Genomic DNA, 21,722 nt, shown 5'->3' with positions numbered 1-21,722 from the left:
GGGACACATGTACACCCATGGCTGGTTCATGTCAATGTATGGCAAAACCCACAATATTGTAAATTAATAGCCTCCAATTAAAATAAATAAATTTATTAAAAAATAAAAAGCCAGTCATGCTCTCAGCCTAGTCACTTTCAGTTTTCCTTCACACTTTAATGCCTATTGTTAGAAATAAGTTATGTGGTTAAACAGTAAGTATGGGAAATGATTATAAAATAAATTCTATGTGGCAAAGTGGTAATTTTTCTCTAATATGAGACAGTTGAACATTTATATTTCAAGAACTATTTTCTAGAAAAGTAGTTTGCCATCAATCCCATACACGGGCTTGTAGAAAGGCATTGTGAAATAGGATAAAGACTGTGGATAACCCAGCAACTTGAATCATGTTTGCATTCAGAAAAGAATGTTCTTGTTCATTTGGACTTTACTTTGGGAGAATACGTTTTTCATTTTTCACATTCAAAATACAGGAAGCCCTCCAAATCCAGATTCCCCATTCTCTTCCCTCTTTTTCCTTTCCAGTTACAACTTAATGCTTTACTAAATACTGTAGGCTGTATACGGACTGTTTTAGTGTCATTCAAAAATGACTAATTTTTGACAAGTCTTAGCTAACTATCAAATTAGTAATCTTTAACTTCTAATGCTGCTGCTGCTGCTAAGTCACTTCAGTCGTGTCCAACTCTGCGACTCCACAGACGGCAGCCCACCAGGCTCCCCCGTCCCTGGGATTCTCCAGGCAAGAACACTGGAGTGGGTTGTCATTTCCTTCTCCAATGCATGAAAATGAAAAGTCAAAGTGAAGTCACTCAGTCGTGCCCGACTCTTAGCGACCCCATGGACTGCAGCCTACCAGGCTCCTCCATCCATGGGATTTTCCAGGCAAGAGTAATGGAGTGGGGTGCCATCATGATTTCAAACATTTACAGTGACTATCATTGAAAAATATAGATTCTGTTCCCCTATATTTAGTGACCCATCAGCATTAAACATCATTTACATATCTTGATGACCCAAGATCATTATTAAAAACATCAATCACTGTAATGTGCTCGAGGTGAAATCTCTGGATGCAAATAAATGATCACTGTGTGGTATTACAGAGTCAAACACGTATTGATCCCAAAAACTATCATAGAAGATTTTCTTTAAAAGGTCTCCAATATCACCGTGATTCTGATTCAGTGTTTCTTATATGGTTCAGGTACATGATCTCCTGGGTTTAACATAGCTGACTTTCTGCAAAATCAAAGGCTTTCAATCAAGAGCTAAAGACACTTTTTTATGGCTATCTCCTAGAAAATGGTCTCTTTCTCTGGTATCACTGGTGTTGCTTGGATTGCTAGTATCACTTTAGAAGGTTAGCTGTATCTACGTCCCTAATACTAGATCTCATACAATATCCTGTGAGCCCATACTCTTTCTAACTCAACTGATTACACCTAAGTAGATAGTAAGGTGGAGGACTTTCCTAAACACAATCTTCTGTGACAAATTATTCCAGTCGCTACAAAGCTTTTCCTTTGAAAAATGACTGGTTTACGCTCTGTAAGAAATAGCTATGACATCTTTGGACGCTTTAAATTGCCATGCTTCCAGGTAACAAAAGCTGTACTGTATGTCAGCACAAAACTCTGGCAATTCAGGACCACTCTCAGCCCCTTATTCTGCTTAAACCCAGAAGGAACACCATTCTTGGCACTTGCTAAGTACAGGAGGAATTAGCAGGAATCCACAAGAAGCCCACTTTGATCCCTGCAAAACTATCTGGGGGAACAGACTATATAAAAAATAAGAAAAAAATAGTCAGCCTCCTGAGCAGCTGATTATTCTTAACCACCTTCTGAAAAAGTATCTTAAGGGCTGAAAAAAATTCTAAAGAAACACCGAGCCTGAGTGGATTACATCAACTCAATCAACAGTATTTTTTATACAAATCTTGTCTTTTCAATTAAATTTGGCCCAGGCACAGAATCACACAGGAAGTCTGGGACATTTTCTAATTTATGCCCCCCAGACACAGAATCACACATGAAGTTTGGGACATTGTCTAATTTATCCCCCCATACCCCACCAAAAAAATGCATAATGGATATTCTTATAAACTGATTAGACAGTCTAATAAGGCTTTACGCAGTGGTGATATTGGGCAACTTTAGATAATGCAGAACATTAAAAAAAAGAAGAAAGCTGCCTATTTCTATCACAATGAAATAGCAGTTGCCTGGGTAGTGGATTGGAGAAGGAAATAGCAACCCACTCCAGTGTTCTTGCCTGGAGAATCCCATGGACGGAGAAGCCTGGTAGGCTGCAGTCCATGAGGTTGCACAGAGTCAGACACGACTGAAGCGACTTAGCAGCAGCAGCAGGATAGTGGATGCTGCCCTGGTCAGACTCTCACCTTCTCTATTTGGTGAACGCTGCCTACTTTGAACTGCCAGAGTCCGCATTTCTTTGTTTTAAGATTTGCTGTGACTCCAGCAGCAGCTAGAGGAGCCCTACAATTAATGTCCTCAGGAGACAGCGCCACTCAACTACAGAAGACAAACTGGTTATGAATACTCCAACTCCCTCACCTCTCAAGTGGGATAATGCTAATGCAGGTGTTTGCAGAATTCCCCCTCACACCAGAAAAACAAAAGCCTCAAGTACCCATGGGTGTAACTTGCCTTACCAACATACCCTCTCTACCTGTCTCACGTCCACTCAAATCGCAAATAAACTTGCCTTTCGATCCTTGTCTCAAGGTCTACTTCTGGTGGAACCTAAACTAAGGTAAGCTTTTTTCATTAACACATCCTCTTGCTGACTCTTCTCAAGACTTCACAGCTTTCTACTTAATTGTGCACAAGTTTATTTTGAGTTTTTTCCACTGCCCTTTTCTGAAGGCAAGTGACAGATGTCAGACCCCCAGCTCTGTTCTGCTGCTCATATTCTGATACAGACGCTACTAACACAGTTGGGAGACTGACAAGCAGCGGGGCATGTGTGTTCAGCAATCCCAGATAGAGAGAAAATAAGATGATGCATGTGGAAGCACTCAGTAAACAATACAGCATGACTGAAATACATTTATATTATTTCTGTGTGAGGACACACATATATATGCAGAGCTTTATTGTTTCTGTCTATTTTAAAAACTGAGCAATGTTCTACTTCCTCTAGGGGGGGAAAAAAAGAGTTCACTGAAACTTGTACTGTACTCTCCACAGTAGAGAAAAATATTTGTTTTTCACTTGTTTCGTGAAAAATATTTTAGATACTTAAAATATAGGAGGCTATCAGGCATAGTGAACATATTAATATTTCAAGCCTGATATGAGGGAGCTGGTTTTCATCTTGGCTATAAAAGTTAATTCCAGCATTTCAAAGCAGTCATTGCAAGGTTTTGTGCCTCAATTTTCTTCCTCCAAAGTGAGAATGTGAGGGGAAGCATTCTCTAAGGACCCTTCCTACTCCTGACTTTCAGTTTGCCTTCTCTGAGCACAAGGCTTCTATTTTAAGTAGAAATATCTGCTACTAGCAGCTGGATTGGGAAATGATCACATCAAGTAGGGATGTGCAGCCAATAGATCCGTGCCTTTAACTGGCTGAACTGAATACTAAACAGTGGACTCTGTGTGGCTGAGCTTGAAACCATATACCAGTCTCGATGTCCCTGTTCTCTGAAGTAAAAAGGCTTTTGCTTTAGTCTCTCAGGCCTCCATTAAGTCTTAAAAGAGTTAATGATTAGGAATCAAATAGTATTGTCTGTAACTGATGTATACTTGAATGCATTTTTAAGGTTAACTTAATATATATCCTAAAAAGAGATTGTATTTTTTCCACCTCTGCTATACAGTGGACCCTTACCAGCCATCCAACTTCATATGTAGTAGTCAGGTCAATCCCAATCTCCAATTCATACCCCTCACAGCTGCTTGGTGTCCATACATTTGTTCTCTACATCTGTGTCTGTATTTCTGCTTTGCAGTAATAGATTCACCAGCAAAATCCAAATTCATAAAAGCACATTGGTAAATGTCAGGAGCCAGAGGCTAGGGGTGGGGTAGAGAGGGGAGATAGGGAGCTAAGTGTTTAATGGGGCAGAATTTCAGCTTAGGAAGGTGAAAAATTTGGGAGACAGATGATGGTGAGAGTTTTACCATTTGTATGAAATTAATGCCACTGAATTGTACAGTAAAATATGGTTAAAATTGTATATTATGTGACTTTTAATATTAAAAAAAGAGTTAATGATTCAGAAATGTGAAGATGTTAAAAAAAAAAAAAAAAAAAAGAATAGCATTGAATTGGGAAACTGGTAACAATTTAGACGACAAATCCTTCATATGGCTGAATCACCAAACTCCCAGATCCCAAAAGATAAAGATAAAGACCTGACACACATTCCTAAGTTGTTTTTACAGGAAGCACACACCAACCAGATGAAAACTGCTGACCACAATCATATAGACTCTATACTGTTTGAAACTAGAAGGCTGATGATGCTGGAGACTTCGCCTTGATGCCAACCAATCTGACAACTGTGCATGAGCTGATCATGCACTCTGCAGCTCCCACCCCCACTTTTGTTGATGGCTTCCCCGAAAGCCATCACACTCACACTTTGGAGTGTGAGCTGCCCATTCCACCAGCCTGGCATCCTGCAATAAATGCTGGATTTATTTAATGTTGGTTCAATCCAACCCAGTGTCCATAGACTGGCTTTACTGTGTGAGGACAAGTGGACCCAAGTTTTGTTTGTTAAAAAGGTCAAAGGATGCTCTGCTCTGTTTTTTCCTTCTCTTTCTCCCCTTTTCCTTTGAGTTTTTTTTTTTTCTTTTTGCTGTGCATATTTTAAAAAGTGAAGCAACGTATAGAACTCATACTTCATGCTGAAGGTTGCTCTGTTCCTTTCTCTTTCTACATGCTCCCTGGGCCAGTGAAAGACACCAGCATACTCTTTTTTGTATACACTGGAACTTGCCAATAACTCTAGATGCTTTGAATCAAGAATTTATCCATTTTTGCAATCCCTGCCATCATCTTACTACTATCTGATCACTTCCTCATAGTAGCTATTCAGTTTTTCCTTAATGAATATATTCTATATTGATTCATAGTCATCTCACTCACACTGTGGTACCCTGAAATCTTTGTCTCATAATTATTATACCTTTTTATCTCAACAATCTGCTTTTTTATTTTTGTCACCCAATGATCCAGCAATGCCTTAGAACTCAGTGTTACTCAAATTTCTCTTACATTAGATTTCTAAGTTATTCAATCTTAAACTCTGAAATTCTGTTCTCTGACTTAAAACCAACCTCCTTTGACCACAACCATCTGTACTTCTATCTCTCTAGTCATTCAACTTCAACAAACATGTCCCTGAATGGGTCTCTATCATACACAGCCATGGAATTATTTCTGTATTGAGAAGTATTTTCTTAAGTGAATTTAACCATTCATTCAACAAATGCTATAAAGTACCTACTAGGTGCCAGACAGTATGGTAGATGCAAAGAACACAAAGATGAATAAAACTGAGCCCCCGACTTGAAGGAGTTCACCCCTAGTATAGGCAATGGAGAGGAAATATAAGTAACAGAAGTGGGCATTAGTACTATAGAAGAGCAACTAATGGAATACTACGTGAACTGACGTAGGAGACTCAGCTTGGGATGTCCTTGAGGCAAACTGCTTTACCACAGAATGCATGGGTACATCTCCACAACATCAATGCAAAAATAACATTCTTGTTAGACACAGACATATCTGATTGTATGGTCTTTAACTATTTTACAATGATGCAGACTTTTATTTGTATTTACTAAAGCCCTTTAAAATAAATTAGTGAGTGAATCTCACAAATATACTGAATGAAAGAAACCAGACACACAAAAATTTATTCTGCATGATTCCAGTTACACAGAGTTCAAAAATTGGCAGAATAAATCTATGACATTAATACTTAGGTGCTGGGGCAGAGGAGTGAATGAGTGGAAGAAGGTTCTGGAAGAAGGTTCCAGGGTATGTTTCTGATAGGTGATAATATTCTGTTTGTTAACCGGTTGTTACACAAATACATCCTATTTGTGAAAACGAACTGATCTGTACACTTATATTTACAAACTTTTCTATAGAAATACAAATTTCAATACAAAGTAAAAGGAATGAAGACTTGGAATAGCAAGTTAAATGCTATTAAATGCTAACAGTAAATATCTCTGGTTGATGGGAACATGATTAACTTTTGAAAAAGCATTTCTATGCTTTTGTATCTTCCAACTTAGTAACAATAATCACATATTATGATTTGACTCTGAATAAAAATACTATTGTTCAAAAAAATTAAAAAATAAACTATTATCCTATATGATTTAGAAACCCATTTTTTTTCCCCAATCTGTCCACATAATTAAAGAAAAATTTTAAATGGGAATTCCAAACCAATCTATTTTTTTTCAAATTAAATTCACTTAAACTAAAAAACAAAAACAATTCACCCAAACAAATATTTTTATCTGTAGAGTATTGTAAGGTGCTAAGTTGGAAAAGGAAATGGGAACCCACTCCAATATTCTTGCCTGGAGAATTCCATGGACAGAGGGGCCTGGCAGGCTAGAGTCCATGGGGTCACAAGAGTCGGACACCACTTAATGACTAAACCACCAATGTATTAGTACATTAGGAAGAATTGATTTGAAAAATAATGGGAATTCTGGCACTTCAGTGGCTTTCTGAACTTCATTCTTTTATAAATGAAGAAGATACTCTTACATTGCTTTTCAGAAACAATTAATGAAAATACCAATGATTTCAGCCATCAGTAAAAATTTTAACCTAGTAACAGGAAAATGTTTATATTGCACTGAATCTGTTTTTACATCTTAAAGGACATAAAATAGGAAAAAAGGAATACTATATCATTAAAAGGAGATATTGGAAAACATACCAGAAGAAGCTTCCAGTCTTTCCAGTCGGCTGATTAACCAGTCAAGGGAGCCAGAAAATTGAGCACAGTTTTTACGATTTCCTCTAATTAATGCCGCTGCAAAAGAAAAAGCAGATTTTACAGTTATGTGATTTTCTAATTCGAAACCAAAGTAAGCCCATAGTAGGCAGAAAATATTGGATCAAAATCACAATACATTAATTTTATACCAAAAACACATACAAATACACACACACATATACACATAAAATTGAACTGATAATTATTAATGGGGACTGTAAAAACACTGCTTACTAGAAGAAATACATTTTTGAGAAAGTCACATTTCATATTTCAAGTAATAATGAACGGTAATGGAAAAACTAGTCCTGGGATTTTCCTCAGTTCAGTTCAGTTCAGTCGCTCAGTCGTGTCCGACTCTTTGCGACCCCATGAATTTTCCTCACTTGGGTTCTAATACTCTTTGCTTTCAATTAGCTGTGAGACTAAATTATTTAATTTCCCTAGAGTTCAATTTTCTCACCTGTATAATGAAGACGTTAAGAGAATATCAGTTTTTCTGAAAATGTAGCACAAGATACTAGGAGATACAACAGGTAAGGGTAACAAACATACAAAGATGTATCATCAAATTGTTACAGGAAAAAACAGGGTGTGAGGGCAGACAGCTAATGAGTTTGAAAACCTTCCCCTTCCCTGCATCTCTTCTTTCCACTTAGAGATTCACAATGCATACGAAAGACTCTAGAAACTAATTTCTGCAGTAAAGTTACCTATTTCAACCTTTTTTTTAACCTAGTAGTGTTTTCTGCACCTCTTGAACCAAAAAACCCATTTTATCTGAAATTCCTCTGTTACCTTTATGATATCTTTCAACCTAATTGATATACTCAATTTAAAACTCATGTTTCTAAATCATTCAGTTATTTCAAAGGAAATATGGTAAATATTTTATGTAAATTCTACTCTTATGCCCATAAGATTGTTCAGAAAGTGTATAACTGCTTAAAAATGTCAAATGATGTTTTTGTATAATATATTTAATGTGAAAAGTATGTTCCTTTAAGAAAAAAATCACAATTTTAAAATCTGGTAGTGCCAGGAGGTAGTTTAAAGAACTGAAGTTTGAGAATGCCACCTGTTCATCTCCTTGTTAGGAGCAACAGGTTTCAATGAAACTAAAATGCTTCCTTCATATTTCCTCTTTCTTCCTCCCAAAAGCTGTTACCTGGCCTGAGAGGAAGAAAAGAAATAATGACACAAAAGACAAGAAGGCTTAGGTTTGTTCAACTACATAAGAAAAGCTCTTTTGTGAATGGAGCCCCCATAACATTTGTACAAATATTACAAGGCGATGCATTCAATTACTTAGGCTCTCCTCCAGGTCTGGAACCAATAAGAGCCAGTAACCAGGTACACACACACACATACACATAGAATGATAAATGCCAGGGACAAGAACGTTCAGCATGAGGTGTGCTACAGGAGTCTGACATGCTCAGTGGGACTTCTACTTTTAACCTATAAGAATATCTTTTCCTGACCAAGAACAATAGCAACTGACAGAAAGTATATGGTGAAGAGTTTGAATCTTTATAAAGTGTCATTTGCTTAAAATTTAACCCCCTCCTTTAATTCTGCCTCAGGCTATTAAAATTAAAGATATCAACTATTTTCTAGAGGTCAATAGTGAGAGATAAGGTATCCTGAAGAAACTAAGACTTCTCTAGTGGTCCAGTGGTGAAACTCCATGCTCCCAACACAAGGGGCATGGGTTCAATCCCTGGACAGGGAAGATCCCACATGCTGCAGGAAAAAAAAAAAACTAATAATGCACAAATAAACCCTTTTAACAACCATGGAATATTTAAGAAAATCATACAGTAAGCCACTGAGAAAAATATCATTAAACTTACTGCAAACAAAGATGGTATATAAACTATGCTCTCAGACAACAATGTTAATGAAATTAGTAAGAAAAGCAGAAACAAAATAATCTGCCCAAAATCAGAAATAAAAAACAAACATAAAACTTGAAACCAGTAAGAAAAGCAGGAACAAAAATAAAACCTACATAAAAGCTTAAAATTTTTTCAAAATAATACTTTTAATCAATGAGAGAATCAATACTACAATTTTAGAATATCTAGCAAATATCAAAAATAGGCACTACCTTACATAACCAACTGTAGATGGTCACAACTGTACTCAAGGAAAAATAAACATTCTAATTGTAAGAAAAAGAAATGCAAAAAAGCAAAATGATTGTCTGAGGAGGCCTTACAAATACCTGAGAAAAGAAGAGAAGTTAAAGACAAAGGAGAGAAGGAAAGATATACCTATTTGAATTCAGAGTTCCAAAGAATAGCAAGGAGAGATAAGAAAGCCTTCCTCAGTGATCAATGCAAAGAAATACAAGAAAACAACTGAATGGGAAAGACTAGAGATCTCTTAAAAAAAATTAGAGATACCAAGGGAAACTATTATGCAAAGATGGACACAATAAAACAAAGAAATGGTATGGACAAACAGAAGCAGAAGGTATTAAGAAGAGGTGGTAAGAATACACAGAAGAACTGTACCAAAAAGATCTTCATGACCCAGATAACCACACTGGTGTGATCACTTACCTAGACCCAGACATCCTGGAATGTGAAGTCAAATGGGCCATAGGAAACATCACTACGAACAAAGCTAGTGAAGGTGACGGAATTCCAGTGGAGCTATTTCTGATTCTAAAAGACGATGTTGTGAAAGTGTTGGATTCACTATGACAGCAAATTTGGAAAACTCAGCAGTGGCCACAGGACTGGAAAGGTCAGTTTTCATTCCAATCCCAAAGAAAGGCAATGCAAAAGAATGTTCACCCTTCAAGAATGTTCACCGCACAGCTGCACTCATCTCAAACACCAGGAAAGAAATGCTCAAATTCTCCAAGCCAGGCTTCAACAGTATACGAACTGTGAACCTCCAGATGTTCAAGCTGGATTTAGAAAAGTTAGAGCAAATTGCCAACATAGGTTGGATCATCAAAAAAGCAAGAGAGTTCTAGAAAAACATCTACTTCTGCATCACTGACTATGCCAAAGCCTTTGACTGTGTGGATCACAGCAACTGTGTGGAAAATTTTTCAAGAGATGGGAATATCAGGCCACTTAACCTTCCTTTTGAGAAATCTGTATGCAGGTCAAGAAGCAACACTTAGAACTGAATATGGAATAACAGACTGGTTCCAAGTCAGGAAAGGAGTATGTCAAGCTTGTATATTGTCACCCTGCTTATTTAACTTATATGAGACTACATCATGAGAAATGCCAGGATGGATAGAGCACAAGCTGGAATCAAGATTGCTGGGAGAAATATCAATAACCTCAGATATGCAGATGACACCATCCTTATGGCAGAAAGCAAAGAAGAACTAAAGAGCCTCTTGATGAAATTGAAACAAGGAGACTGAAAAAGTTGGCTTAAAACTCAACATTCAGAAAACTAAGATCATGGCATCTGGTCCCATCGCTTCATGGTAAATAGATGGGGAAACAAAGGAAACAGTGGCAAAATTTATTTTTGGGGGCACCACAATCACTGCAGATGGAGACTGTAGCCATGAAATTCAAAGACACTTCCTCCTTGGAAGAAAACTTATGAATAACCTAGACAGTATATTAAAAAGCAGAGACACTACTTTGCCAAGAAAGGTCCGTCTAGTCAAAGCTATGGTTTTTCCAGTAGTCCTGTATGGATGTGAGTGTTGGACTATAAAGAATGCTTTTGAACTGTGGTGTTGGAGAAGACTCTTGAGAGTCCCTTGGACTACAAAGAGATCAAACCAGTCAATGGTAAAGGAAATCAGTCCTGAATATTCATTTGAAGGACTGATGCTGAAGCTGAAGCTCCAATACTTTAGCCACCTTATGGGAAGAGCTGACTCATTTGAAAAAACCCTGATGCTGGGAAAGATTGAAGGCAGGAGAAGGGGATGACAGAGGATTAGACAGTTGGATGCCATCACTGACTCGATGGACATGAGTTTGAGTAAGCTCCAGGAGTTGAAATATGGACAGGGAAGTCTGGCGTGCTGCAGTCCGTGAGGTCACAAAAATTCTGACGTGACTAAGTAACTGAACTGAATTGCTATTAACAGAGTGAAAAATGTTAACTAAACATTCCTTCCAAAACATTCAAAAAGAACATAAAAAGTAAGTAGAACAGAAAAAAGAAATAGAGCAATAAAAGTAGAAATTAATAAATTAGAAATAGTAAAAGTGATCTATGTAATAAATTGAAATAACAGGACTGATCGACACTGTCAAGGACTCCCTCCCTTCAAAATATAAGCTAAATACCAACAACTTTAATTAAGAAAAAAAAGGACATAATTAAGAGGAACAGGAATCATACACAGCCACTTATTACTGTACTGAAATTTTTAAACATTTAGAAAAAAGGATGACTTCCAAATATTTTTTTCATAAAAATTGACCCAAAGAAGAAAATCTAAATAGAATAACAAACAATGAGTAATATTTAGAAGTATGTCAAAGTCAAAAACATTTTTTTCTAAATTCAGGAAATAAGTCATTGCTATGTTAAAGTAAAGTAAAGTAAAGAAACTAAGAAAACCCTTCCAATATATTTATCAAGACAGTATAACTTTGCTATCTACACCTAATAAAGAGGGTATGCATATCAGAAAACTAAAGGAAACTCTTAGCTATGAATACATATCCCCAAATCTTATACAAGGAGGCAATTTATAAATCACTATCAGTCCATCTAGTCAAGGCTATGGTTTTTCCAGTGGTCATGTATGGATGTGAGAGTTGGACTGTGAAGAAGGCTGAGTGCCGAAGAATGCATGCTTTTGAACTGTGGTGTTGGAGAAGACTCTTGAGAGTTCCTTGGACTGCAAGGAGATCCAAATAGTCCATTCTAAAGGAGATCAGCCTTGGGTGTTCTTTGGAAGGGCTGATGCTAAAGTTGAAACTCCAATACTTTGGCCACCTCATGGGAAGAGTTGACTCATTGGAAAAGACTCTGATGCTGGGAGGGACTGGGGGCAGGAGGAGAAGGGGACGACAGAGGATGAGATGGCTGGATGGCATCACCAAATCAATGGACGTGAGTTTGAGTGAACTCCGGGAGTTGGTGATGGACAGGGAAGCCTGGCGTGCTGCGATTCATGGGGTCGCAGAGAGTCGGACACAACTAAGCGACTGAACTGAACTGAATCAGCAGGGCATTCAGTTCAGTTCAGTCGCTCTTTGCAACCCCTTGGACTGCAGCACGCTAGGCCCCCCTGTCTATCACCAATTCCCAGAGTTTATTCAATCTCATGTCCATCAAGACAGTAATGCCATTTAATAATCTCATCCTCTGTCGTCCCCTTCTTCTCCTACCCTCAATCTTTCCCAGCATCAGGGTCTTTTCGAATGAGTCAGCTCTTCACATCAGGTGGCAAAAGTATTGCAACTTCAGCTTCAGTATCAGTCCTTTCAGTGAATATTAAGGACTGATTTCCTTTACCAATAATAGGCTTGATCTCCTTGCAGTCCAAGGGACTCTCAAGAGTCTTCTCCAACACCACAGTTCAAAAGCATCAATTCTGCAGGGCTCAGCTTTCTTTATAGTCCAACTCTCACATCCATACATGACCACTGGAAAAACCACAGCCTTGACTACATGGACCTTTGTTGGCAAAGTAATGTTTCTGCTTTTTAATATGCTGTCTAGGTTGGTCATAAGTTTTCTTCCAAGGAGCAAGCATCTTTGAATTTCATGGCTGCAATCACCATCTGCACTGCTTTTGGAGCCCCAAAAAAACAAAGTCTGTCACTGTTTCCACTGTTTCCTCATCTGTTTGCCATGAAGTGAAGGGACAAGATGCCATGATCTTAGTTTTCTGAATGTTGAGTTTTAAGCCAACTTTTTCACTCTCCTCTTCAATTTCATCAAGAGGCTCCTTTGTTCTTCTTCACTTTCTGCCATAAGGGTGGTGTCATCTGCATATCTGAGGTAATTGATATTTCTCCCAGCAATCTTGATTCCAGCTTGCTTCATCCAACCCAGCATTTCTCATGATGTACTCTGAATATAAGTTAAATAAGCAGGGTGACAATATTCAGGCTTGGTATACTCCTTTCCCAATTTGGAACCAGTCTGTAGTTCCATGTTCAGTTCTAACTGTTGCTTCCTGACCTGCATACAGATTTCTCAGGAGGCAGGTCAGGTGGTCTGGTATTCCTATCTCTTTAAGAATTTTCCACAGTTTGTTGTGGGTTCATTACTCCAATGAGAGAGAAATATGTTAGAATAAGTCAAAGGTGAAACATATGATGATCATCATAGACTCTGAAAATGTATGTACTTCTAAAAAAAAAAAAAAAAACTTAACTCTATTAGAATGCCTCTGCAACATTATCCAGACAAGTATACATGTGTGTGCACGTGCAGAGTATGTTTTACAGATAAAGTGTGATCTACTAAATTCAGCAAGTTAGTCTTGAAGAAATCAGTTAAGGGAGTTTCTAAAGTAATGAAAAAGTATACAGAGAAATGCAAGAACACTCTTCCTAACACTGTTTATAATAGCAAAGCTTTGAAAACAGCTTGAATGTGGGCTAAATAAATGATGACACATCCCATCAGTTGGGTAGAATACATGCACTAAAGCCTGATGACAGCTTAGAGTTACTGCCAAGGAAAGATGCCCACAATATAGAAGTCAGTGGAAACAAATGCTATATAAGGATATGGAGAATATGAGCCCATTTTGATGTAAGTATGTACACAGAATGAAGGAATATTATTTTTTAGAATATTCCTTAGACGGTAAGAGCTGATTTTTTGAGAAAAAGCTTCTGGTAGGTGCCTGGGATGGAAACAGACCTTGATTGATAAGTGTGGGACTTCTTGGGTCAAAGGGGGAAATTTTCTTATTCTATAGCAGGGGGGAAAGGATAGACCTGGTGGTCCAGTGGTTAAGACTCTTAAGACTCTGCACTTCCACTGCAGGGAGCAGGGTTTCAATCCCTGCTTCAAGAACCAAGATCCCACGTGCCACATGTGTGGCCAAAAAAATAAAAAATAAAATGGGGGAGGGGAGATGAATGAAGTTAGGAGGAAAAAGTCATGCCCTGTGATATGATCCTGCACAAGGACTTTCTGAAGGCGTAATAAATTCTATAAATAAAAAACTTAATAAATGACTCACAATTGTTCAATAGAATGGAAGTGTATATGAGTGAGGGGGTGATAGTCTATAACTAAGATACTATGTAACCTCAGAGAAACATTAGATAATAAGAAAGAAGTATGAAAGTGGGAGACAGTGTAACCAAATAACCCCCCCAAAGTGTACAGATATCAAAGGCAAGTCTTAAGCCCATCTCAGCTCATGAAGCTGGAACATGGACCAAGCCAACGAAACCTCAGGGATCAGGCCACAGCTGAAGTCCAATAGCAGGGATTTGCTATTGTTTGTGTGTGCATGTGGATGCGTAAAGTGGTTTACATGTGTTTAATGCTATAGTGAAAGTGAAAGTCGCTCAGTCATGTCCGACTCTTTGCGACCCCGTGGACTATACAGTCCATGGAATTCTCCAGGCCAGAATACTGGAGTGGAGTGGGTAGCCTTTCCCTTCCCCAGGGGATCTACCCAACCCAGAGATCAAACCCAGGTCTCCTGCACTGCAGGATTCTTTACCAGCCGAGCCAAAAGGGAAATCCAGAGAGCCGCTCTCATGTCCAAACAAAATGGCAAATTTACAAGGTGTTTCTAAGTACAGAAACAAACAAACTCAAGACAAATGTTGTTTCTTCAAAGCAAGACATGCATGCTATACCTTAAAATACTCTTGTCATTGTTGGCTAATTGGCCTGAAGGAAAGTTAAAACCTTTCACCCATCAGACTACTTTTCCTCATTTATTTAAGAAATATTAACATAAGTGCATCAGGCGCTATGGTTGGTGCTGCAAATATAAGTTTAAATAAAGTGTGAATATAATACAATTGTCTGCAGGTCTTCTTTGAGTACATTTTAAGCTCCTTTAGATCAGATACTCTGTCTTACTATAACCTTGAGCATTCTCTGAAACTTACCATGTATGTTATCTCTTAAGGAATAAATGGTATTTAGTCTCTTATGGAGTAAGATCAGTGGTTAAGTACAGTAAAACTTAAATACTATAAGCACACTTTGAACTAAGTTTCATAAACGACATGCATGTTCACTGAATTTTTTCTGATGTTGACTGAATTAAAAAAAAAAAAAAACTATATGGGGAAACAACAGAAACAGTGACAGATTTTATTTTGGGGGGCTCCCAAACCACTGCAGATGGTGACCGCAGCCATGAAATTAAAAGACACTTGCTCCTTGAAAGAAAACTTATGACCAACCTAAATAGTATATTCAAAAGCAGAGGCATTACTTTGCCAAAAAGGTCAGTCTAGTCAAAGCTATGGTTTTTCCAGTAGTGATGTATGGATGTGAGAATTGGACCACAAAGAAGGTTGAGCGCCGAAGAATTGATGCTTTTGAACTGCGGTGTTGGAGAAGACTCTTGAGAGTCCCTTGGACTACAAGGAGATCCAACAAGTCAATGGTAAAGGAAATCAGTTCTGAATATTCATTGGAAGGACTGATGCTGAAGCTGAAGTTCCAATACTTTGGCCACCTGATATAAAGAGCCAACTCATTAGAAAAGACTCTGATGTCGGAAAAGATTAAAGCCAGGAGGAGAAGGGAATGACACAGGAGGAGATGGTTGGATGGCATTACCGACCCAATGCACATGAGTTTGAGGTGGTGAGGGCCAGGGAAGCCTGATGTGTTGCAGTCCATGGGGCCACAAAGAGTTGGACATGACTGAACAACAAAAATCTTTAAATCTTTAAACTGTTATCCAATCAGAATATGAAATAGAGTAGTACTTGCAGGTATTGAAAGACCATTATTAACAATATTCTACACTGCTTATTAGTATCCTAACGTCTCCATGTCCTCATGCTTTTGTATTTTAAACTCTAATTCAGAATTTCTCAAAATATAAAATCAGAAAATTACAGATGGATTAGAAGATTTATAGAATTCCAAGAAAACGCTCACTTTAAACAAAATTCTGTAAAGTAATTATCCTTCAATCAGTTCAGTTCAGTTCAGTCACTCAGTTGTGTCCGACTCTTCGCGACCCCATGAATCACAGCATGCCAGGCCTCCCTGTCCATCACCAACTCGCGGAGTTCACTCAAACTCACGTCCATCGAGTCAGGGATGCCATCCAGCCATCTCATCCTGCTGTCCCCTTCTCCTCCTGCCCCCAATCCCTCCCAGCATCAGAGTCTTTTCCAATGAGTCAACTCTTCACATGAGGTGGCCAAAGTACTGGAGTTTCAGCTTCAGCATCATTCCTTCCAAAGAAATCCCAGAGCTGATCTCCTTCAGAATGGACTGGTTGGATCTCCTTGCAGTCCAAGGGACTCTCAACAGTCTTCTCCAACACCACAGTTCAAAAGCATCAATTCTTCAGCGCTCAGCCTTCTTCACAGTCCAACTCTCACATCCATACATGACCACTGAAAAAACCATAGCCTTGACTAGACGAACCTTTGTTGGCAAAGTAACGTCTCTGCTTTTCAATATGCTATCCAGGTTGGTCATAACTTTTCTTCCAAGGAGTAAGCGTCTTTTAATTTCATGGCTGCGGTCACCATCTGCAGTGATTTTGGAGCCCAAAACAATAAAGTGTGACACTGTTTCCACCGTTTCCCATCTATTTCCCATGAAGTGATGGGACCGGATGCCATGATCTTCATTTTCTGAATGTTGAATTTTAAGCCAACTGCTTCATTCTCCTCTTTCACCTTCATCAAGAGGCTTTTTAGTTCCTCTTCGCTTTCTGTCATAAGAGTGGTGTTATCTGCATATCTGAGGTTATTGATATTTTTCTCAGCAATCTTGATTCCAGCTTGTGCTTCTTCCTGCCCAGCATTTCTCATGATGTACTCTGCATAGAAGTTAAATAAACAGGGTGACAATATACAGCCTTGACGTACTCCTTTTCCTATTTGGAACCAGTCTGTTGTTCCATGTCCAGTTCTAACTGTTGCTTCCTGACCTGCATACAGATTTCTCAAGAGGCAGGTCAGGTGGTCTGGTATTCCCATCTCTTTCAGAATTTTCCACAGTTTATTGTGATCCACACAGTCAAAGGCTTTGGCATAGTCAATAAAGCAGAAAGAGATGTTTTTCTGGAACTCTCTTGCTTTTTCCATAATCTAGCGGATGTTGGCAATTTGGTCTCTGGTTCCTCTGCCTTTTCTAAAACCAGCTTGAACAACTGGAAGTTCACAGTTCACGTATTGCTGAAGCCTGGCTTGGAGAATTTTGAGCATTACTTTACTAGCATGTGAGATGACTGCAATTGTGCGGTCGTTTGAGCATTCTTTGGCATTGCCTTTCGTTGGTATTGGAATGAAAACTGACCTTTTCCAGTCCTGTGGCCACTGCTGAGTTTTCCAAATTTGCTGGCATATTGAGTGCAGCACTTGCACAGCATCATCTTTCAGGATTTGAAGTAGCTCAACCGGAATTCCATCATCTCCACTAGCTTTGTTCATAATGATGCTTTCTAACGCCCACTTGACTTCACATTCCAGGATGTCTGGCTCTAGGTCAGTGATCACACCATTGTGATTATCTGGGTCATAAAGATCTTTTTTGTACAGTTCTTCTGTGTATTCTTGCCACCTCTTCTTAATATCTTCTGCTTCTGTTAGGTCCATACCATTTCTGTCCTTTATTGAGCCCATCTTAATATAATAAAATTTTAAAAATTATTCAATAAATACTATCTGCTTTGTATCAAGGACTATTCTAGGTGCTGGAGACACAACAAAAAACCAAACTATATTCCTTCTTGGAATTTACATTCAAAACCTAGAAATACTATGAGAACAGGCCTTAAACCACACTGACAAATGGGGAGGAAATAGAACTAGAATCCAGAAGGATATTTAAAATGTTCAGGTGCTCTTAAGTCTTGTCAACCATAAACAAACCAACAAAAAACCCATCAGAATGTTGTTGGAGAATTTAAGACAGTAGTCTGTGAGGGCCCAGAGCAGGCTGCCCCAAAATGTGCCTCCATGGATGATTGAGTATTTTGAATTAAAGTTACTTAAGAAATGGCCAAAGCAAGATGGACACTCTGATTCCCCCATCTGTCTCCCTAAAAGCAGGAAATAAATCTCTCACATGAAAGATTCACCTCCATTCCCTGCATCTGGAAGTAGAAGGGCACCCTTATTGCCAGAGATGGGGAATTTGCTATCTTCTCCCCTCTCTCTACCCTGAGGGGTGAGAACAGCAACTTTCTTATATAATATTTTAAAATATTAATTAATTTGGCTGCCCCAGATCTTTGTTGCAGCACATGGGATCTTCAGTCTTCACTGTGGCATGCGAGATCTTTAGTTGCAGAATGTAGGATCTACTTCCCTGATCAAGGATAGATCTCGTGCATTGGAAACATGGAGTCTTAATCACTGGACCAACAGGGAAGTCCCCAGCTTTCCTGTAAAGGAGACGAAAAAGCTCTTCGTGCACACACAGCTCACAGTGGAGCCAAGACTTAAAGCCAGACAACTTTGATCCCTGAGTCTGTGCTCAGGTCCTGAGTTATGCAGCCCCCCTCCCCCACAATCTTTTCCTGCTGGAATTCTGTCTAGAAAGTTTAGAAGGGCAGGGTCATGGTAGTATACAAGCAAATTAAGAAAACAGGTATCTCACAAGCTTGATTAGATAATGAATTCCTATCAAAATTAATGACTTTCATTTCATAGCCATGAGATCATTACCAAGTTGGAAAAAAAGTAATGTGTCTTGGTAATGAAATGTCTTTTTAGGGTTTCCTGAGAACAAGATGAGAAAAAACTGTAAGTACGATTGCCAGGGTAATATCTGGTATGAGTGTGTTTGAAGCCAATGCCCTTCTTTTCTACCCCTTGACTGCCTTCCCACAGTGTTTTAGGGCATTTAGGAAAATCTGTGTCCCTAAGATACTGGGAAAATACTCTGGATCTGCAAAAATCTTTCCTTGCTCTACCCTTCCTCAGCCTTTAAAGATTCAGAAACTGGTAACTTATGCCTTCCTAAAAGAGAAGATGTCTACCCTGTTTGCTTTATACTCTGAATTTTCATAAAATGAGTATTCACAGAGAGAGTTTACCAAAGAGCATTTTTTAGACATTTTTAGAAAATTATCCTGGCTTGTAAGCCTCCTGCAGATTAATTGTGTGGATGCCAAAAAAGATGTATGAAAGCATGTCCCAGTGATGCTTTTCAAACTATGAATATCAGTGTCTGTAAGATCCCCAGGTCTTCCAGATGGCAATCTACTTTTGTCATTCTGTATCTAAAACACATATTAAATATATTCACATCAAATTTTTAAATTGTTACAGATTATCATTCCCTCCATCTCCCTTTTCTCTCCAAGCTAAACAAAACTGCTGAAGTAAAAGAAGGAAAAGGTGTATTTTATACATAACTACACGAGAGACTCTACTTCTACCCTTCTGCAAGAATGAGGAGGAGGCTTAATTAAGCTGAAGTTACTGATGGTTAAACCAAACTTTCTGATAGTAGGGTAAAGAGGAACAATGACATAAATATATTGTTGAACTCAAAGTATTGCTGACAATCGGAGAATTCTCCAGCCAAGGCAAAATAAACACTTACATATACAGGTTTACCTATTATATGATTACATCAACTTCAGTAAAAACTATTGGTGTCAAATGGTTCTTATGTCAAATAAGATTTTATTCACTATTTTTTCCTGGTCATGAAATCAGTGTTCACTATAATAAAAACAGAAAATGAAGAGTAGTCAAAGTGACAAGTCGAAGTTGAACAAAGTGACAAATCTCATAATTCTATTCACCTGAACCAACCATTATTATGACCAACCTAGATAGCATATTCAAAAGCAGAGACATTACTTTGCCAACAAAGGTTCGTCTAGTCAAGGCTATGGTTTTTCCTGTGGTCACGTATGGATGTGAAATTTGGACTGTGAAGAAAGCTGAGCGCCAAAGAATTGATGCTTTTGAACTGTGGTGTTGGAGAAGACTCTTGAGAGTCCCTTGGACTGCAAGGAGATCCAACCAGTCCATTCTAAAGGAGATCAGTCCTGGGATCTCTTTGGAAGGAATGATGCTAAAGCTGAAACTCCAGTACTTCGGCCACCTCATGGGAAGAGGTGACTCATTGGAAAAGACCCTGATGCTGGGAGGGATTGGGGGCAGGAGGAGAAGGGGACACCAGAGGATGAGATGGCTGGATGGCATCACTGACTCGATGGATGTGAGTCTGAGTGAACTCCAGGAGTTGGTGATGAACAGGGAGGCCTGGTGTGCTGCGATTCATGGGGTCGCAAAGAGTCAGACATGACTGAGCAACTGATCTGATCTGAACCATTATTAAACCATGTGTATACTGAGAAATATTCTATTTATATGCAGTGACATAAATATTCTATCTTTTAACTCAACTAGAAAGAATAAATTAGCTTTCTTTTCATTATCAATTATCTAGCATTACACATTTCTGTTAATCTATTTTTTTTCAACAATAAAAGTAATACATATAACACTTCCCCGAGTGATAAAGAGTCTGCCTGCCAATGCAGGAGACATGGGCTCAATTTCTGATCCAGAAGGATCCCACATGCCATGGAGAATGGAGCCCGTGCATCACAACTATTGAGCCTGTGCCCCAAAGCCTGTGTCCCACAGCGGGAGAGGTCGCCACGATGAGAAGGCCTCTCACAGCCAACTAGAGAGTAGCTCCCATTTGCTGCCATCATTTAAAGTTCACGCAGCAATGGAGAACCAGCACAGCCAAAAACAAATGAATAACACATGCGGACAGATTAAGAGCATGTTTATTATTACACAGAGACAAGTAAAAGATCTCTCTCCCAAGGAGCAGCTACTGAACAGTTTTCTGGGCACCCTTTCAGAAATATCCACTGTATACACATGAATGTATCTTACTCTACATATTTTTAATTGTATGTAATTGGAATCTAACTATACATACAGTAAGCATCTTGCTTTTTTTTTTTTTTACTTAATATCATATCCTACATTGCCATACTAAAAAGATCAGCAGTCTAGCCTGTTTCATACAATTTTTCAAATGGTATACTTTTCTCAATTTTCAATGATAACACAGTTTTATACTCTATAGGTATATTATTACTTATATAACCAATTCCCTGTTGATAGAAAAATTGTTTTCAATTTTATGCTATTTATAAATAATTTTTCAGTGGATATCCTTTCCACACTTGTAGAAATATGTCTCTAGACTGTATTTCTTAAAGTGGAAATTCTGAGAGTAAAAGGATATACACATTTAAAGTTTTGTATATACTGTTGACTAAGGCTTGCTTGGTTTTTAAAATTTTCATCAATTTATACTCCCACCAAGAAGATCCTACTCAACATTTTCCCCAATGATGGGTATTACCATTTTGTCTATGCCAATCTAATAAATGAAATATGATCTCTGCTTATTTTAATTTCCATTTCCTTATTTGTCATGTTGAAAATCTGTTATTTTATTCATTGTTCTATACAGTATCTATTGCTATTAGTGGTCTGTTTTTCTGTTACATGATATTTTCTTATAGATTTATGAAAATTATATTACAGAAACTAAGCCTTTGTCTTTCATATAGACTGCATATTTTATTAAATTCCCA

At 38.3% G+C, this 21,722-nt stretch overlaps 1 protein-coding gene across 1 annotated transcript in view; it reads right to left on the bottom strand.

The window, feature by feature from the left end:
• RYR2 (ryanodine receptor 2) overlaps window positions 1-21,722 on the bottom strand; it is an 830,352-nt gene that overhangs the window by 377,783 nt on the left and 430,847 nt on the right. The window contains exon 17 of the mRNA XM_027531123.1: window positions 6,947-7,042. Coding sequence (XP_027386924.1) covers window positions 6,947-7,042 — 96 coding nt within the window. The remainder of the gene's footprint in view (window positions 1-6,946; window positions 7,043-21,722) is intronic.

This window comes from Bos indicus x Bos taurus, chromosome 28 (genome assembly GCF_003369695.1).
Source record: "Bos indicus x Bos taurus breed Angus x Brahman F1 hybrid chromosome 28, Bos_hybrid_MaternalHap_v2.0, whole genome shotgun sequence".
NCBI lineage: Eukaryota > Metazoa > Chordata > Mammalia > Artiodactyla > Bovidae > Bos > Bos indicus x Bos taurus.
The sequence above is the reverse complement of the archived record's forward strand: the minus strand, read 5'-3'. Positions and strand labels throughout refer to the sequence as shown.